The 15,601-nt window shown below is 47.1% G+C and overlaps 1 protein-coding gene across 3 annotated transcripts; it reads right to left on the minus strand.

The window, feature by feature from the left end:
• Positions 1–9,489: 9,489 nt before the first annotated feature.
• On the minus strand, positions 9,490–15,568 carry FBXO39 (F-box protein 39). 3 transcript variants are annotated; one of them, XM_054689410.1, is made up of 4 exons: positions 15,480–15,568; positions 11,419–12,523; positions 10,284–10,460; positions 9,490–9,997 (listed from the first exon to the last, which is right to left on the minus strand). In XM_054689410.1, exons 2-4 carry the CDS (start codon positions 12,442–12,444, stop codon positions 9,869–9,871), a joined length of 1,332 nt encoding a protein of 443 aa, XP_054545385.1. In that variant the 5' UTR covers positions 12,445–12,523; positions 15,480–15,568; the 3' UTR covers positions 9,490–9,868. The 3 variants fall into 3 exon arrangements, with proteins under 3 accessions (XP_054545385.1, XP_054545387.1, XP_054545386.1); XM_054689412.1 differs by lacking the exon at positions 15,480–15,568 and adding an exon at positions 14,788–14,808; XM_054689411.1 differs by lacking the exon at positions 15,480–15,568 and adding an exon at positions 14,595–14,679.
• Between the last annotated feature and the right edge of the window lie 33 nt (positions 15,569–15,601).

A 15,601-nucleotide genomic window follows, 5' to 3' on the forward strand; every position in this document is an offset into this window, starting at 1 on the left:
AGGAGAGGCCAAAGAGACCTTCCAGCCCTTGGTCGATCTGGTGGGGGAACGAAGAGCGGGTGAGCCTGCTGTGGTCCAGGGTTGCCAGGCACCAGGAGGGCCTCTCTGCTTCACAAGCTGGGCTCCAGGGCACGGCGTGTCTGCAGTGGTGGGGGCCCTGGGGGACAAGCTCTCAGTGAGCTCCGGGAAGGTTGGTAATGGACTTGCTCCATGACAATGGCACTTGGTCACTGTCCAGGGTCGTACTTGCTGCCATCTGGCGGAGACAATGTAGTTTAATTCAGAAGAATAGCTCCCCAACGTCGCTTTTCTCCACATGAAACTTTGGTTGTCTAATTCTCCGCCGTTAGCGGCAGTGTGATTTTCCCTCTTCCCGGTTGTTAATTTTGTCATTGGATAATTCCTTATGCCACTGTCACTCTGGTTTGAAAATCTCACACACACAATTGCTGTGATTTCTAGCCCTGGGGAAATGCCAATACCAGTCATGGCCTCAGAAAAAATTCCTGAGATTCCCTTGAAGACAGAATATTAGAACATTAAAAAAGTTCCATATGCAATTTCTCAGGCAATTGAACAGTCCACTCTTGCACATTGGTGAGAGGGTGTTTGCTAAATGAATGCCTGTAAGGTGCAGGAAACAGGCTGGTTATTGTTCCCTTCATCCATCAAAACAAAGAAGTGATGGATTCTTGGCTAATTGGCTCCTAGCCTCGCTGATGGCAGTGGGAGTGGGGAGGGGAGCTCCCTCATCTGGGAAGTAAAGCCCAGGCTTGTATTCCTGAGAAAGTGAAAAGCCAGCCTGTGCCACGTGTGTTACGTTAAGTCAGTCGGTCAGTCGGTTGATCGATTGAGGTGTTGCCCGGTGATTGGATTTGTTCTTTTCCTGCATAGTTACCCAAAGACAGATTGATGCTCAAAATCAGAAAACTTAAACATTTAGATTTGGGGTCAGTGTTTGGCAACACATTCGCTCAGGCCATACCTATTACAGGTGATCTTCCCAGCGGCATTAGGACCCAGCTTTGGTTCTGTCTGGGGGCCATTTAGAAGTAGTTTTTACTTAGTGCCCGGCCTTGATTCGTTCATAATTCAGTCCTGCTGTGGCTGATGTAGAGTTGCCTTGGCCTCGGGGCATCCCAGATAATCAAATAATGGCTAATAATGACCATCTGTCACACTGCACTGTAGCCCACAGTTCACAAAGTGACTTCCCATCTATTTTCTCATCAAATCCTCAGAACACCTCAGAAGGGGCTGGTCTTGTCCCCAGTTTTAATTGTTCTCTCTCATTTCCACCTCCTCTCCCACCTCCCCCCTCCTTTTTGGACTGAACCTGGTGTTGAACAAAATCTAGCAAAAAGGATGGAGAGCTCCTCTGGCCAAAGTGGAGTCCTGCCCACAGTTTGCCACAGCAGTGTTCCCCAGGAGGCTGCAGAGAGAGTAGTTAGAAAACCACTGATCTTACCCAAAACAGAGGCCTGGCAAGCACCAGGCTGCACACTAGCAATCTGGAGCAGGGGTGCCGGGGCACAGGGCTCCCACTCATACAAAGGCTCTCATCCCTTCCAGCAGAGCTTTACAATTCGTAATGTGTTTTTGCCAACAGGATCTCAAAGGCAGAAACCGGGGCACAGAAACATGAACTGGCATGTCAGAGGTCACAGGGCTAATGAATTCCCAACGCTCTGGATCTCAGGTTTTCAGATTCTGAAACCTCAAAGTACATCCAGGAATTTTGGCAAGTCTTAAAAAAAATGAAAATATTAGGAAGAATCTCACAGACATCCTTAAAGTGGGGGCGGATTTGTTTGTTCATCTAACTGTAGTTGGGTTGCTATGCTCCCTGTAGGGAAGGCAAAGCAGATCTCACTCTCACCAGCACGGCCCCCTGCACAGGAGAAACCAATGAGTCTTTTGTCACTCAGAAAAAGTATCCTTGCATCTATCACACACCAGGTCTGTGCCCACAAAATATGTGTGTGTTGCTTATTCATTCACACTTTCTAGGTTCCAGTGCACGGTGCCAGAGATTGCGCCCCGCACAGAGATTTAGAGGCGAGTTAGCACTCCCAAGGCTCTTGAACCCAACCCAGAGGCAGACAGCACACAGAAACAACAGTCAATTCAGGGGAAGTGCTGTGATGGAAATAGACAGGGTGATGTGCTAGTGAGTGACAGGCAGTGGCCACTTTAGATTGAATGTTGGATGGTGGGAGGAGGCTTCTGATGAGCTGACAGCAGAGCTGAGATGAAAGTGACCTGAAGGATCACATGAGTGTCTGGGGAAAGCAATCTTGCCTGGTCTTTGCAATGAACAAAGAAAAGGCCAGTGTGGGTGAAGAATAGGGGAAGGGCCTCCCCTGGTGTCACAGTGGTTGAGCGCTGGGTTGCGAGGCTGCCCGCAGCCTCTTCAGAGCCAGTTCGATCCCCGGCCACTGGCAAGGGTCCCACAAAAAAAAAAAAAAAAAAAAAAAAAAAAAATAATAGGGGAAGCTGAAAGAGCTGAGTCTAGGGAGGTGGCTGGGTCCGGGCATGTAAGGCCCTCTAGGCCGCGGTCAAGTTCAAACCAGTTTCTTGAAGACAGAACCCAGTAACTGGGCAGAGGTGATCTAGGGGGCGACCTCCAGGGGTTAGCTGCAGAACAGGTCACCTGCGGGCAAAGGGTGCGACCTGGAGCTTACAGGCTAGCCGATCAGAGTCTGGGGCGGGGCCTGGGCTGGGGTGGTATGTCCCCCACCCCAGCCCTGATCTTGCGAATGCATTCTATCTCCCATCTCCTCAAATGAAGTTGGCTGCCAGGTTTCCTTGACCACCAGGAAAGGAGACCCTGGTGTCCCAGAATCCCACCCCATGCAGGAAGCAGCGGGCAGATACTGGGTCCTACTTGCCTGGATAGCTTTTCTGGGTGTCTGGTCTTGGCTGGGAAGGAGGCTGGCACTGTGGCCAGGTGGTGTGCAGGGGGCCATGGTGAGGTGGTCAAGGTGGGAGCCCACAGGGCAGCCCTGGAGCCCGTCTGTGCTGGCAGGTCAAGTCCCAACTCCCTACCGCCACCCTCCCAACCCTCATTCAGAAGCAACTTGCTGTTTTCTTGTAACAAGTCTTGAAGGGCGCCCATGTCAAAACATGAAGCTCAACCTCAGTCCTTAAACTGCTGTGTGAGCTGACAGTATATCCCTAATGAATGGAGGTTTCACCTGATTATCACTTTCTGCTAATCCTTCAGTAAAAACTCTGACATTCCCTCTCGAACCTGCATTTCTCTAAGGTGGTCTTGTTCTTCAGTCTAAGACAAGCCATAATTACGTAGATGAGTGACAAGGCCAGACTGTGACTTCGAAGGGTTTTTCTGGGGACAGATCGAAGGGAAGTGACTTGGATAATTGCCTAGGAATAGGCTTGGCTGACAAAGCATGGAGGCCTGGGGGATAGACATGCTTTTGGTCCCCCCTTTACTAGGCACTTAATGAGCAATGACAGGCGAGTCCCCTCCCTTCCCTGGGCCTTATTTTGCTCATCTGTGGTGATGGGATATTAAAGTGGTGAGAGGAGCTGGTGGAGTGATTTATAAGGTTTCATCCTGTTGAAATGCCACATATTACCAGTCCATGCTGTGCAAGTACACATTAGAGTTGGCTAAATTAATTGCATAGATGTGTAAGTGTCATAAACATGTGTTCTTACTGACTGCTTAAAAAAAAGACATATTTGTGTTATTACTCAGTAAGATGGGTCATGACAAATAAAACATATGACTTTGAAATATTGTTTTCTGTAAACAAAGGTGGACTCTTACCAGAACAGCCTTATTTTAAATCATTCACAGTTCTAAGCACGGGGGATACGCAATGAACAAAGTGAAAATGTATGCTATTGAGAAATTTGCGTTCCACTGGAGTAGTTGAGATTTTGTATGTGGGTGTGTATGTGTCTAGATAGTGTTTTCAAAAAGCTACTTTTGCAAATGTAGATAAATAGAAATCAGATTAATTTTCAAAGCACCACCCAGGGAAGCCATATAAATTTCTTACCATGGGATAGGAGATACTCAGTCAATGAATGAATGCAATTCTGTGGCTTCAAATTGCAAATCAAAATTTCTGTGGGTTCCCTCTCTGGAATAGCTTTGGTAATATGTTTAAGGGGTTAAATATCTATCCCAAAAGGAATATTTTGAGTTTATAAGAGATTGCTTCTTTCAAATTGCAGTTTGTGACATTTTTTTCCTGAAACAGTGACATCCGTCATTCTAAAAACACAATAAACATATATTCATATCTCTGTTTTACTCAGAGTACTTGGTTCTTAGGAGTACCATCTCATACAATAGAATTTGTAAACTAAACATAGGAGAATGGAAGTTTTCATGGATTCTTCCAAATGCCTTTGGGCTTTAATGCAATTACAGTGTAACTGGCAACAAAACCTGCTTGCTGTGGGAGGCGACGTTAGTCAGTAACCAGAGAATGACTATGGAGTTGGGTTGCATTTGATGTTGACTTCCTTCCAGCACTTAAGTGTGATGTGGCAGGTTTCTCACCTTAAAAAGAGGGATAACACAAAGCAGTGATAGTGAAGGCAAAGATAAACAGCTGGGACTACATCAAATTAAAGAGCTTCTGTGCAGTAAGAGACAGTAACCAAAACAAAGAGACACCCCACCGATTTGGAGACAATTTTTGCACATAACACTAATGATAAAGGACTGATGGCAAAAATCTACAAAGAGCTGATGAGACTCAACAAAAACAAAGTAATAACCCAAACAAAAAATGGGCAGAAGAGCTAAAAAGAAATTTCTCCAAAGAGGAAATGCAAATGGCCAACAGGCATATGAAAAAATGTTCAACATCACTTGTAATCAGGGAAATGCAAATCAAAACTACAATGAGATACCATCTTACATCAGTGAGAATGGCACATATTAAAAAAACTAGCAACAACAAATGTTGGCGAGGATGTGGAGAAAAAGGAACTCTCCTGCACTGTTGGTGGGAGTGCAAACTGGTCCAACCACTATGGGGAGCTGTGTGGAGATTCCTCAGTCTGCTAAAGATGGAGCTTCCATATGATCCAGCAATTCCTCTCCTAGGTATTTACCCAAATGACACAGAAACATTAATTCAAAAGGGCTCCTGCACCCCTATGTTTATAGCAGCACTATTTACAATAGGTAAGCTATGGAAAAAACCCAAATGCCCAAAAATAGATGACTGGATCCAGAAGATGTGGTACATATACACAATGGAATATTACTCAGCAATCAAGATAAACTCAAGTAATTTGCAGCAATATGGATGAAGCTGGAAGGGATCATGCTCAGCAAAATAAGCCAGAAAGAAAAAGAAAAATACCAGGACCTTCCTTGGTGGTGCAGGCGGTTGAGAGCCATGCTGTGAAGCTGTCTGCAGCCTCTGCAGTGCGGGTTCAATCTCAGCTGCCCGCGAGGGTCCCACATGGTGGGGCGGACCTCTCCTGTCTTGCCCGCTGCTCCCCTCAGCAGTGTATTTCGTCAGTCTGCCTGTTCTGTTCTCCACTCTGTCTCCGGTGAATCCTCTTACTCTCCTGCGCATCTGGCCTATACACCGGTTCTTGTATAAATGAATAAATAAATCTTTAAAAAAAAAAAGAAAAATACCAGATGATCTCACTCATAGCAGGAATTTAGGAAACCTAAATAAGGGACCAGGAAAAAGACTATAATAAAAATCAAAATCAACAAGCAACTATAAACCAGAGACACACTACAGGGTGGGGGGAGGGATTAGGATCAAAACAAGGGGGTTGGGAATTGTATGGGGACTATAACCAAGATGAAAATGCATACATTGTGCAAAAATGAAAAATGATGTAAAAAATATATAAAATAAAATAAATTTTTAAAAAGTACTCACTTTATTGCCCTAGGGGGGGAAAAAGAGGGGTAACAATCTCTACCTTCTAGAGTTGTGAGGGTTAAAGGAAAACGTGTGACTCAATACCTAGCATGTAGTAAACAACCTCAGATGACTTCAATGAGCTGTCTGGCTTGGGCTGGGTGTGCAGGGACAGGTGGTGGATTCTTCCTGTTTTATCTGGTGGGTGGAAGAAAAGTCTTGGGTTTTTTTTTTTTTTTTTTTTTTAGTCTTGGGTTTTGAAGCAGGAAACTATAGTAGTATTGGTCCTGCCACTAAGTTGACTCTGAGCAAGTTGCCTTTCTTTTGAGTCTGTTTCCTATTTACTGAAGGAGATCAAAGTCAGCGTTTAGGTAGAAAGGAAACATGTTTTAAAACTCTCATGTGCTATACCAAGAAGTGCCACTAGGTGCTACCAAAAACAAGAAAAATTTACCTAAAGCTAGAAGTCACCAACACTAACCGAGACTCTGTAATGTAAGAAATAAAGTAGTAGGACTGAGTCTCAGTTTGTATGTCTTAATTTACCATCAACTTTACTTTTAGAACTCAGTAGTTTAATCTATTAAAAGCTTTTTCAACAAGTGAATTTTTTTGACTTTCATTTTTCATTTATCTTTAATATTGCTAACAGATTTATTTCTAATTGCGCTAAACTGAAACATTGAATTAGTTACAGCGCTAGACATTGGGTGCTCCCTCCGGATGTGGTCCACAGAGCCTCTAACTATGAGCTCCTTCTGCCTCAGCTACAGAGAACCCCCTCTGTGGATGTCACCCCTTCCCTCGGCAGCCTACACCTATTGGCTGAGCAAGGTGAGGGAGAGCTATAAAAACATGGCCATTCTTGCTCTATGCAGGTCATTCTTTTTCTTTTTTAATTTTTAAAATTTGGGATATAATTGGCATATAACATTGCATTCATTTTTAGGTGTACACCATACTGATTATATATATTGCAAACTGATTACTATGGGAAGTTTAGTTAATATCCATCAGCATGGAGAGATGCACATTTTCGCCTCATGTTGAGAATTTTTAAGATCCACTATTAGCAACTTTCAGCTATCCAATGCTGTACTGATAATTATACTCATCAAGCTATACCTGGCATTGCCAGGACTAATTCATCACTGGATGTTTGTGCCCTTGATCACCTGTGCGCATTTCATCCACCCTCTATTCTCTTCTTCTAGAAACCACCAATCTGTTCTATGAGTTTGAGGGTTTTTTTTAATATTTCACATATAAGTGAGATCATCAGGTATTTATCTTTCTCTGTCGCACTTACTACCCTTAAGAGTTCAGTTTTAGCAAGAATCCTCCCAAGATAGATGACCAAGGCCACTCCACCTTCAAACCCCGACCGGGAAGCACAGGTGCTTAGGGGCTGAGAAGGGTGGCCGTTCACTGAGAGGCCCAGGGTCAGAGACCCCACGCTGGCGTATTTGTGTCACAGGGATCTTGGTAATATGTTGTTCAGCTTTTCCCATTTTGCAAACAGCAGAAACGAAGGCCTAAACACACCAAGTGTAAAGCACTAATCCAGGGTCACACAGATGAGTGGCCTGAGTCGATCCAGAGCCTAGGCCTCAGAACCCCTTCCAGCCCAGAGTCAAAGCTCTTCCCCAAGAGTCTTTTCAGAAACAACTGCCTGTTTGTTGTCAGTTGTCCTGGGGGTAGTGGTGTCACTTTCGTGGTTTGCTTACAGCCTTACTTTCCTACACAGTCAGAAGTTCAGAGGAATTGGCCGCAGTCACTGTCACCAGGGCTTCCTCAGCTCAGCCAGCAGCTGAGTCAGGGGCACCAGGGCATCATATATACAAGCCAGGGCGATGCTGAAGTTCTCCTGTGTGTTTCTCCAAAGAACCTGGTGCTTTGTGTGCTCCTCCGCTAGAACACTCACAGAGACCAACATCTCTCCTCCTGCTCCTCCCTGGAGAAGGACCGTGTCACCCAGAGAAGGCACAAGTCTGCAGGCTGTCTCCATCTACCGCTGGGCCTCTGAATGTACTCATTGCCTTGTGTGCTCTTTCCTGTTCCTAATCCTGTGCTATCCCTTGGGACAGTAGTTCTCTGTGTGCTTGGGGAATCTGAGGGTCCTTAAGACTTTTTTCAAGGGATCCAACAGGTCAAAGATTATTGACTAGTAATACCAACATGTCCTGTGTCTTTCTCTTTCTCATTCTCTCTGGATTTTTCCAGAGACATGTGATATGGTAACACACTGCAGAAGTGGGTATGAGGATCCAGTTGTCTGCAATTAAACCAGATAGGAGAGAGACTTGCAAAATGGTCATATGAATCCACCCTTATGGAAAACATGTTCATAGAAATGTTCTTTATGTTAACATGTTTTCCATGAAAGAGTCTTAGATGGTGAGTTTGTGGTTGAAAGAAAACTAGCCAGAACTGGTCAGCATGATGAATAGATCATTCTAGCAATCAATCAGTCTCCCAGGTGGTCTGATTCTAGCTGGGGTTGCCTCTCACCTCCAGCAGGAGCCTCCTCCCTGGGCCTGGGGCACTAGATAGCTTTCAAGGGTCCCAGGGGTTTCATGATGTTTGACCTTCAAAAGGTTATATGTCATGTATCATACTGGACCGTTAAGTGTCTTTTCCATCAGCCCTGGGAGGCCGCACAGCAGGGGCTCAGTCCCCTGGAGTCCCTCTTTTCATGAATGCTGGTAGAACAGGAGCCATATCTACCCAAAAGCATAACAGGGAGAAGATTGAAAAGTACTAGATAAATAAGAACTTTGAAAAAGACCTAAAATGTTAAGCTTACAGCATACAAAAGCAAGATAAAGTCTGAAATAAGACACTTGTCAAAAGTATTCTGAGATTTTATTAGTTTATATCTATTGGAAAGATTTGACATACAACACGATATTATCAAAAGACCAGAAGCAATACGTCTCTACGGGCTTGGAATTTGTAATTAGTGTGCCCTCTAAGACACACTAGATTTCCCCTGATTATAAAAATTATCATTTTATATGATGATTTATAATGATCACATGATCATTAAAGAAAACTTGAGAACTAGAAGAAAGCAGAAAAAGGGAAATAAAAATCACCCTCAATTCCGTTATCCAGAAATAGCTGTTAACATTTTTGATGTATCTCTTTTGTGCTTTCAAAGAAATCCTTATACATGTTTTATACAATTGCTATCACTAAATATACAGTTTTGTGGCCCAATTATTTTTCACTCTCTGTTGCATTAGGAACATTTTCCCAAGACATCACAGATCCTCCATAAATGTGAGTTAGTGGGCACTTCCGGCTCAGCCCCACACCAGAGGGCTGGGTGGGCATTCACAGCTGGTTGGTTGCCAGGCTGCCTGGACAGGAAGATAGGGGACATGAGTCCAAATGCCGAGAAATCAGGGCTGAGTTCCTTCTGTGGGAGGGACTCCAGCTCAGAGCAGGCTCTTTCTAAAAGTGGGAATTCCCCTGCTTCGATGGAGGCAGGGCTGTGCCTGGCAGATTCCCATTCACGCACCCACTCATCTCAGCTCAGGCCAGATGTCAGTGTCAGGCGCTCTGACACAAGGTCAGCCACGAGATAGAGCATTTCTCAACTGATAATGTTATGTCAGTAGAAAATGTGGTTCTCTTTGCTCCATGGCTAGTTAAGCATGGCTAGGAGTGTAGGTTAGCAGCAGTCAGAGTTAAGAACCTGCTCTAAGTGGCTTTGACTGAGGGAGGGTGTCAGAAAACAAAACCAAACGACAAAAAAGAGAAATCACCTTGGATAGTTGGTAAAGATAGGATTTTAAAGTCACTTGGGGCCATCACTTCTTCAGCAGCCCCAGCCTTTGCTGGGTGTTTACACTGCTGTGGAACTGGGAAAAAAAGAGAGAGAAAAGAAAAAGGGGTGAAGGTTGGAGAGGCCCCAAATGCAGTATTACAAGAACTGGGTTTTCAAGTTCAAAGTGCTCTAGCTTTTTTTCTCTGGACAGTGCTTACTACATCATGGGGTAAGCGATGACAAAATAGTTAAGCTCTGAATCAATGAGCTTTTTGTACTTCCTGTAAATTTCCCGGAGTGTCCTGTCCTCTTCATTTGTCTCACATCTGTTTGTATAAATTCTCACCTGTGCCAACAGAGAAATACACATGGTCAGGTTCTGAAAGCAATCTGGATGATGTGTACATGTAATTGTTGCCTAGAACAGGAAAAGCCCAAACCCAGCCACTAAGGAAGAAAATTCCAAATTCCCTTTCCTGGAACCGTTCATTTCCAGTAGACAGATTCAGACTGTGCCCACTCCCAGCCTCATCTCTGACCCTCAGTCCTGAGCAGCATCAAGGCTGGACCCAGGCTCCCTGAGGCTGGGTGCCCCTGCTCTGTCCCTGTGGACCAGCCCTGGGGGCTCTTACTTTGAGAGTGCGCAGGGCACACTGTCCTTCCTCCTGACTCTTCAGGATCCGCTCCACAAACTTAACATCAAGGAAAGCCCAGATTTTGAAGTAAAATAACTTCCTGCAGGATATGATCAGGAAGTGTAGCTCCTCGTCAAGTGACTCATGGTTGTTGTTGAACTCGAACGTTAATTTCTGAAAAAGCACCAGAGAGGAAGGTGTGTTTGGGCAGGGCTGGCGGTACCATTTCCAGCATAGCCATGATCTGGCTTTGGGCTGATAATCCCAGCACTTTAGAGAAGGGACACTGGACATGTGGTTGTCAGAGCAAGAAATTAGGGAAAGAAGGTGATCTCATCCCACTTTCTAAAACTTGGGAGTTTGGAGGCACTGTATTTGGTGTTCAGACACCACCGTGCTGATCCCAGCCCTGCCCTAGGCTGGTCAGGGAACTCTGGACAGGCCCCTAAATCTCAAGTTCTTCCATAGCATGGAAGGATGGTAATGAAACCTGCCTGCCCACCATGGGGATACGTGAGTATCCAATGAGCTATCAGCACTGCATTGTTTCTTGTTAGTACTATTAATATCAGTCATGACAACCTTCTGGAGGCCTTAGGAGGGACACAATGATGCTGATTTTATAGATGGGAAAGTTGCCAGGTTACAGGACAACCTACACCTCTGAGCTCTTCCATGACTTAGGTCAAATTTGGTTTTTGGTTTGGTTTGGTTCTCCCCTTCTATCTAGTTACCAGGCCCTTTGTGACCACACAGAGGCCCTGCTTGGAGCTTACCGCTGCATCCTGCTGTCTCTGTGTGCTGCTGAGAGGCAGAGAGGCCTCCAACCTGCTCCTCACCTGTGGAGGTAACTTTCTGCTCAGGTGTCACAGATCTGAGCCTGGGGGAGAGGAGCTGCTTTCCTTGGTAGAGAGCCAACCAGAAAACCCCTTGTGTTCCACATGTAGGAAGTGAGCAGCAGCTTTTGTCATCTGCTGCAGCCTAGGGTGCCAAAAGAGGCTTAGTTTGCTAACATTCCCTAGAATCTCAATTTGAGATGGAGTGGGCATGTGCGAGCCCAGGTGAGAGCAGGCTGGGGGAGTCAGCAACCTGAGCAGCAATGGTTCCTTGAAAGTCCTTGGGTCACACCTACCTGCAGAGTATGCCGGAAGGTGGGCAGGAGCTCCTGCAGCGTGGGCCTCATCGACCAGTCTGGGTCACTGAAATAGCAGCTTCTCAGACTGATACTCCTGCAAGGGATCTCCTGCAAGAGGATCCGAGTCAAGCGCTCATACTTCATGACCCGCTCGAAGAAGAAGTTCACCTTTAGCTGGGGGGCATGCCTGGCCAGCTTGGCCCAGGACATGCCCCAGACGACCTGCCCATGGGGGTCATGGATGTGGCATTTGATGTTCATGGTCCAGAGGGTACTGGCGTTGTTCTCGCACAAGTTCTCAAGCAGCTCGTCAGAGATGCAGTTGTAGTTGAGGGTCAGGGAAGCCAGGTTGCGGAGTGTGGCCATTGTCTTGTTGAACTGGGGGCTGCTGTAGACGGCGAGGTGGTGGCTAAAGAAGTCCTCGATGTTGAGCTCTGAAATTGTACTCTCGTTCCTTAAGTAGCTCAGGGAATTGAGGACATGGCAGCCCTGCTCCACGGTCAGTCTGGCCCCCTTGAGGTTGAGATAATCCAGGTGTTTACCCATTTTCTTTAAGAAGAAGCTCAAGCTCTTGATGAAGGAGCACCGGATGCTGTTCCTCCAGACCAGTCGGTCCAGCTCCAGGTGCTGGATGGAAAGAGACTTCAAGCGGTTGTTGCTCCTACCCAGACATGAGAGGAGGCCCCGTATGGTGACCTGGAACTTCTTGGTCAAGACAGAATTGTAAGGATTCAGGAATTTGATCTCCAGGTGCTCCAGATAACGACCAAATTTCTTCACATACCAGAGAGCTGACTCGAATTCAGAAGCATGCACCCTGGAAGGCCTCCCGCTGAATGTGATAGTCCGGTATCGCCAGAGGTCAGCTGAATACATCATCTGGTTCCACTTCCTGCAGACAAGGGCTGCCCTGGACCTGTCCCTGTCTCCCAACCACCAGAAGACACGACGCAGGCACACATCCGGCAGGCTAGCCCAGCAGCTCTGTTCTTGGGGATGGCTCAGTTGGCTTTCTTCGTCCATTGGGGACTGAGGTATCCACTGCAGCTGTGTGGTAGGCAGGGCTTCCAAAAATGAGGAAAGAAAGGCAGTCACTTGTTTTCTGTGAGGAGTGAAAAGGAAGAGCCATTACCTGCCAAATGGAAATTGAACCCAATTCAACAGTGAGGTGGGCACTGAGCTGGCGCGGGTGGCTTAATGATACATTCGCCATAATTCTACACCTGTAAGGACTCCCAGTCCATTGGGGTCTAGCAGGGATGCAGAGCAGGATGAGATTACATCACGGGGGCAGGTGTGAAAAGGTCCAGGCATAGTCAGGTGTAGGGTAGCACAAGCAGCAGGTGATTAATTCTGTCTGGGTAAGGAGGATGTGGAGAGGGCTATTCAGAGAAGGTAGATCTGAGCTGGGTTTTGCAGGGTAAGACTTGTGAGGCAGACTAGGTTGTCGTCCTGGTGGCGGGGGATTATTCTGGGTGGAGGGAATGATGCTTATGAAGCCACTGAACTGTGAATGTACAAGATGTGTTTGTATTCAGGGAACGAAGATTATTTGGAGTTGAACTTGTAAGGGGCAGGGAGTGATGGAACAGTGGGAGGTGCTAGCTCTAGGGGCCCTAAGTGATGGGCTAACTGATATGTTCTAGATCCCAGGGACCCTCACTGTCCCTGCTCCCCAAGATGCTGGAATTTTGACATAGATTCTCTGGCGGAGAATCCTTGCATGCATCCAGTTGCCTTGCTGATGGCTGTGTTTACATTCAAATGGTAAATAACAGAACAGAGGCAGAGAAGCTCAACTGAAGTCTTAGGTAGCCAGGGCAAAAGGTCGCATGTCAGAGATGAGGTGGCTAGTTTTGAGTATAGGAAGGACACTCAGGGGTGAGGACCGGAGCAGAGTACAGACTCCTAGGACTAGTATGGCATTACAGCGGCAATCTGGTGGGTTTGTAAGTTCTTTGGAGGACATGACTGATAAGTGGTGAGTGCAGACTTATAGAGAACTGGAAGGTCTCTGGCTCAGCTGTTGGATTGCAAGTGGTACTGCCCACCAGGCTAGCGAGTGCCAGGAAGACTGGGCGTAGGCCACCTCATGCATTGAGCCCCAGTCAGGACTTTTAATAGCCATGTGTTGAAATCTTTTCATGACTTTTTGCTTTCAGTGTTTCCCTTGCCTGAAGACTCCTCTCCTTTTCTTTATCTTTCCCTGAGCCTTCATTCTCCAAAGCTTCAGTGGTAACCAGGAGACTTTTACTGGTTACTTTACCAACATAATTAATCATGGCTCATAAAAACTCAGGGCTGGAAGAGATCTGAGAATTGATTTTTTTTTTAAGATTTATTTATTTATACAAGAACCGAGGTACAGATGGGAGGGTGAGAGGATTCACCAGAGACAGAGAGGGGAACAGAACAGGCAGACTGAGGAAATACACTGCTGAGGGGAGCAGCGGGCAGGACAGGAGAGGTCTGCTGTGCCATGTGGGACCCTCGCCGGGGGATTGAACCGGTGCTGCAGAGGCTGCGGACAGCTTCACAGAGCTGCGCTCAACCACCTGTGCCACCAGGAGAGGCCCTGAGAATTCATTTCTTTACAGAAAGAAGTTAGGGCCCAGAGGGGTGAGTGGTGTTGCTTAGGGTCACACAGCGGTTTAGTAACAGTGCCCAGACTAGAACCTGGACTTTCTGACTTTCCGATACTTTGGCCCTGCCTCCACACATGGTAGGTCTCAGGTGCAGAGGGATAAGTTGATGATATTTTTCAGCCCAAAACAAATGCTTGTCTCTGCAACACCTCTCTTTGGTTGCATTTATTTGTTTATTCCCACCTCACTCTGCTGCCCTCTACCACAGGCAGCTGTTCCAGGTGTTTGATATATATCTCTGCTGGTGTTCTTGCCAAATGTGTATTTAACATGGGTGAGCCTCACGGGTGCTCTTCTGAGTTAGTCTCTCTCACCTATTGCAGCCATCATTTGACTAGAACCTGGGGTAGTATGGGAGGTACGGGAAAGGTGCTTGAGAAAGTAGAGGAAATCCTTTGTTCTAGCAGCCACGTGTCAGAAGAATTATCAGACACTTTAAGCCACCGGGTAGGGGTTGGGAGAACATGTTTGGTGTGTGGGAAAGTCAAGCGAAATTACTGGGGCTCCCCGTCCCTGGCCCCACCTCACCAGTGAGAGGCAGTGTCGTTTAGGGCTTGGATCCTGGTTCTGTCAATTGTTGCATATAACCTTAGGCAAATTCATTTCTTTGTGCCTTGGTCTCTACATGTGTAAATAGCTGTAATAACAGTACGGGAAGGATTAAATGAGTTGATACATAGAAAGTGCCAGAACAGTGCTTGGCAGGTAGTAAATGCTTTACCAGTGTCTGCTGTCCTGGTGTCTCTGCAGCATTCCTGTATGGTGGGTAGGAATAGACTCAATTTAAAAATGGGAAAACAGTCATTAAGAAAGTCTCCCCTGCTTCCCTGGTGGCGCAGGGGTTGAGATGCAACCTAGGAAGCTGTCCGCAGCTGCTGCAGCTTAAGTTCGAGTCCCGGCCGGCCAGGGGGCTACCCACATGGCGCAGTAGACCTCTTCTGTCTTGCCTGCTGCTCCCCTCAGCCGTTCTTTTGGTCTGTCTGCCTGTTCTGCTCCCCACTCTGTCTCTGGTGAATCCTCTCACTCCCTGCGCCTGCCTCTGGCCTGTGCCCCAGCTCTTGTATGCATAAATAAATAAATACATCTTTAGAAAAAAAAGTCTCCTGCTGAGAGCAGGAAGGAATTGGGGAGGTGGGATTCCAACCACCTGAGGACTCCTAAACCTAAGCTTCCTCCATCAAATAACACGACTAGCCCACCGACCCCTCATCCCCGTGGAAGGAAACCTCAGCATGTCCAATCACCCAGGGCCAGGGGAGGTGGCCTTGAAGCTCCTGCATGCAGAGATGCTTCCAGGAGGAGACTGTGAGAAGGGGATCCCACCTCTCCCCACGGGGGCTGCCGGGTGTCCCCCGCCACCCCCTCCCGCGCCCAGCTGGTACTGGTGGTTCCCGCGCCCGCGCCGCCTGTTACCGGCTCAGGCTGGGCCCCCTGGGCTGCGCCCCTAGAGCTGCGGGGACCGTGAGCGCGCCTGCCTGCTCCGCACGCCGCCTCTGCTCGCTCGCCCACTCCGCGGCTGCGGGTCGCGCCTTGGC

Source organism: Talpa occidentalis, unplaced genomic scaffold (assembly GCF_014898055.3).
Source record: "Talpa occidentalis isolate TD23 unplaced genomic scaffold, MPIMG_talOcc4v2.1 talOcc4.7, whole genome shotgun sequence".
Classification (NCBI taxonomy): Eukaryota; Metazoa; Chordata; class Mammalia; order Eulipotyphla; family Talpidae; genus Talpa; species Talpa occidentalis.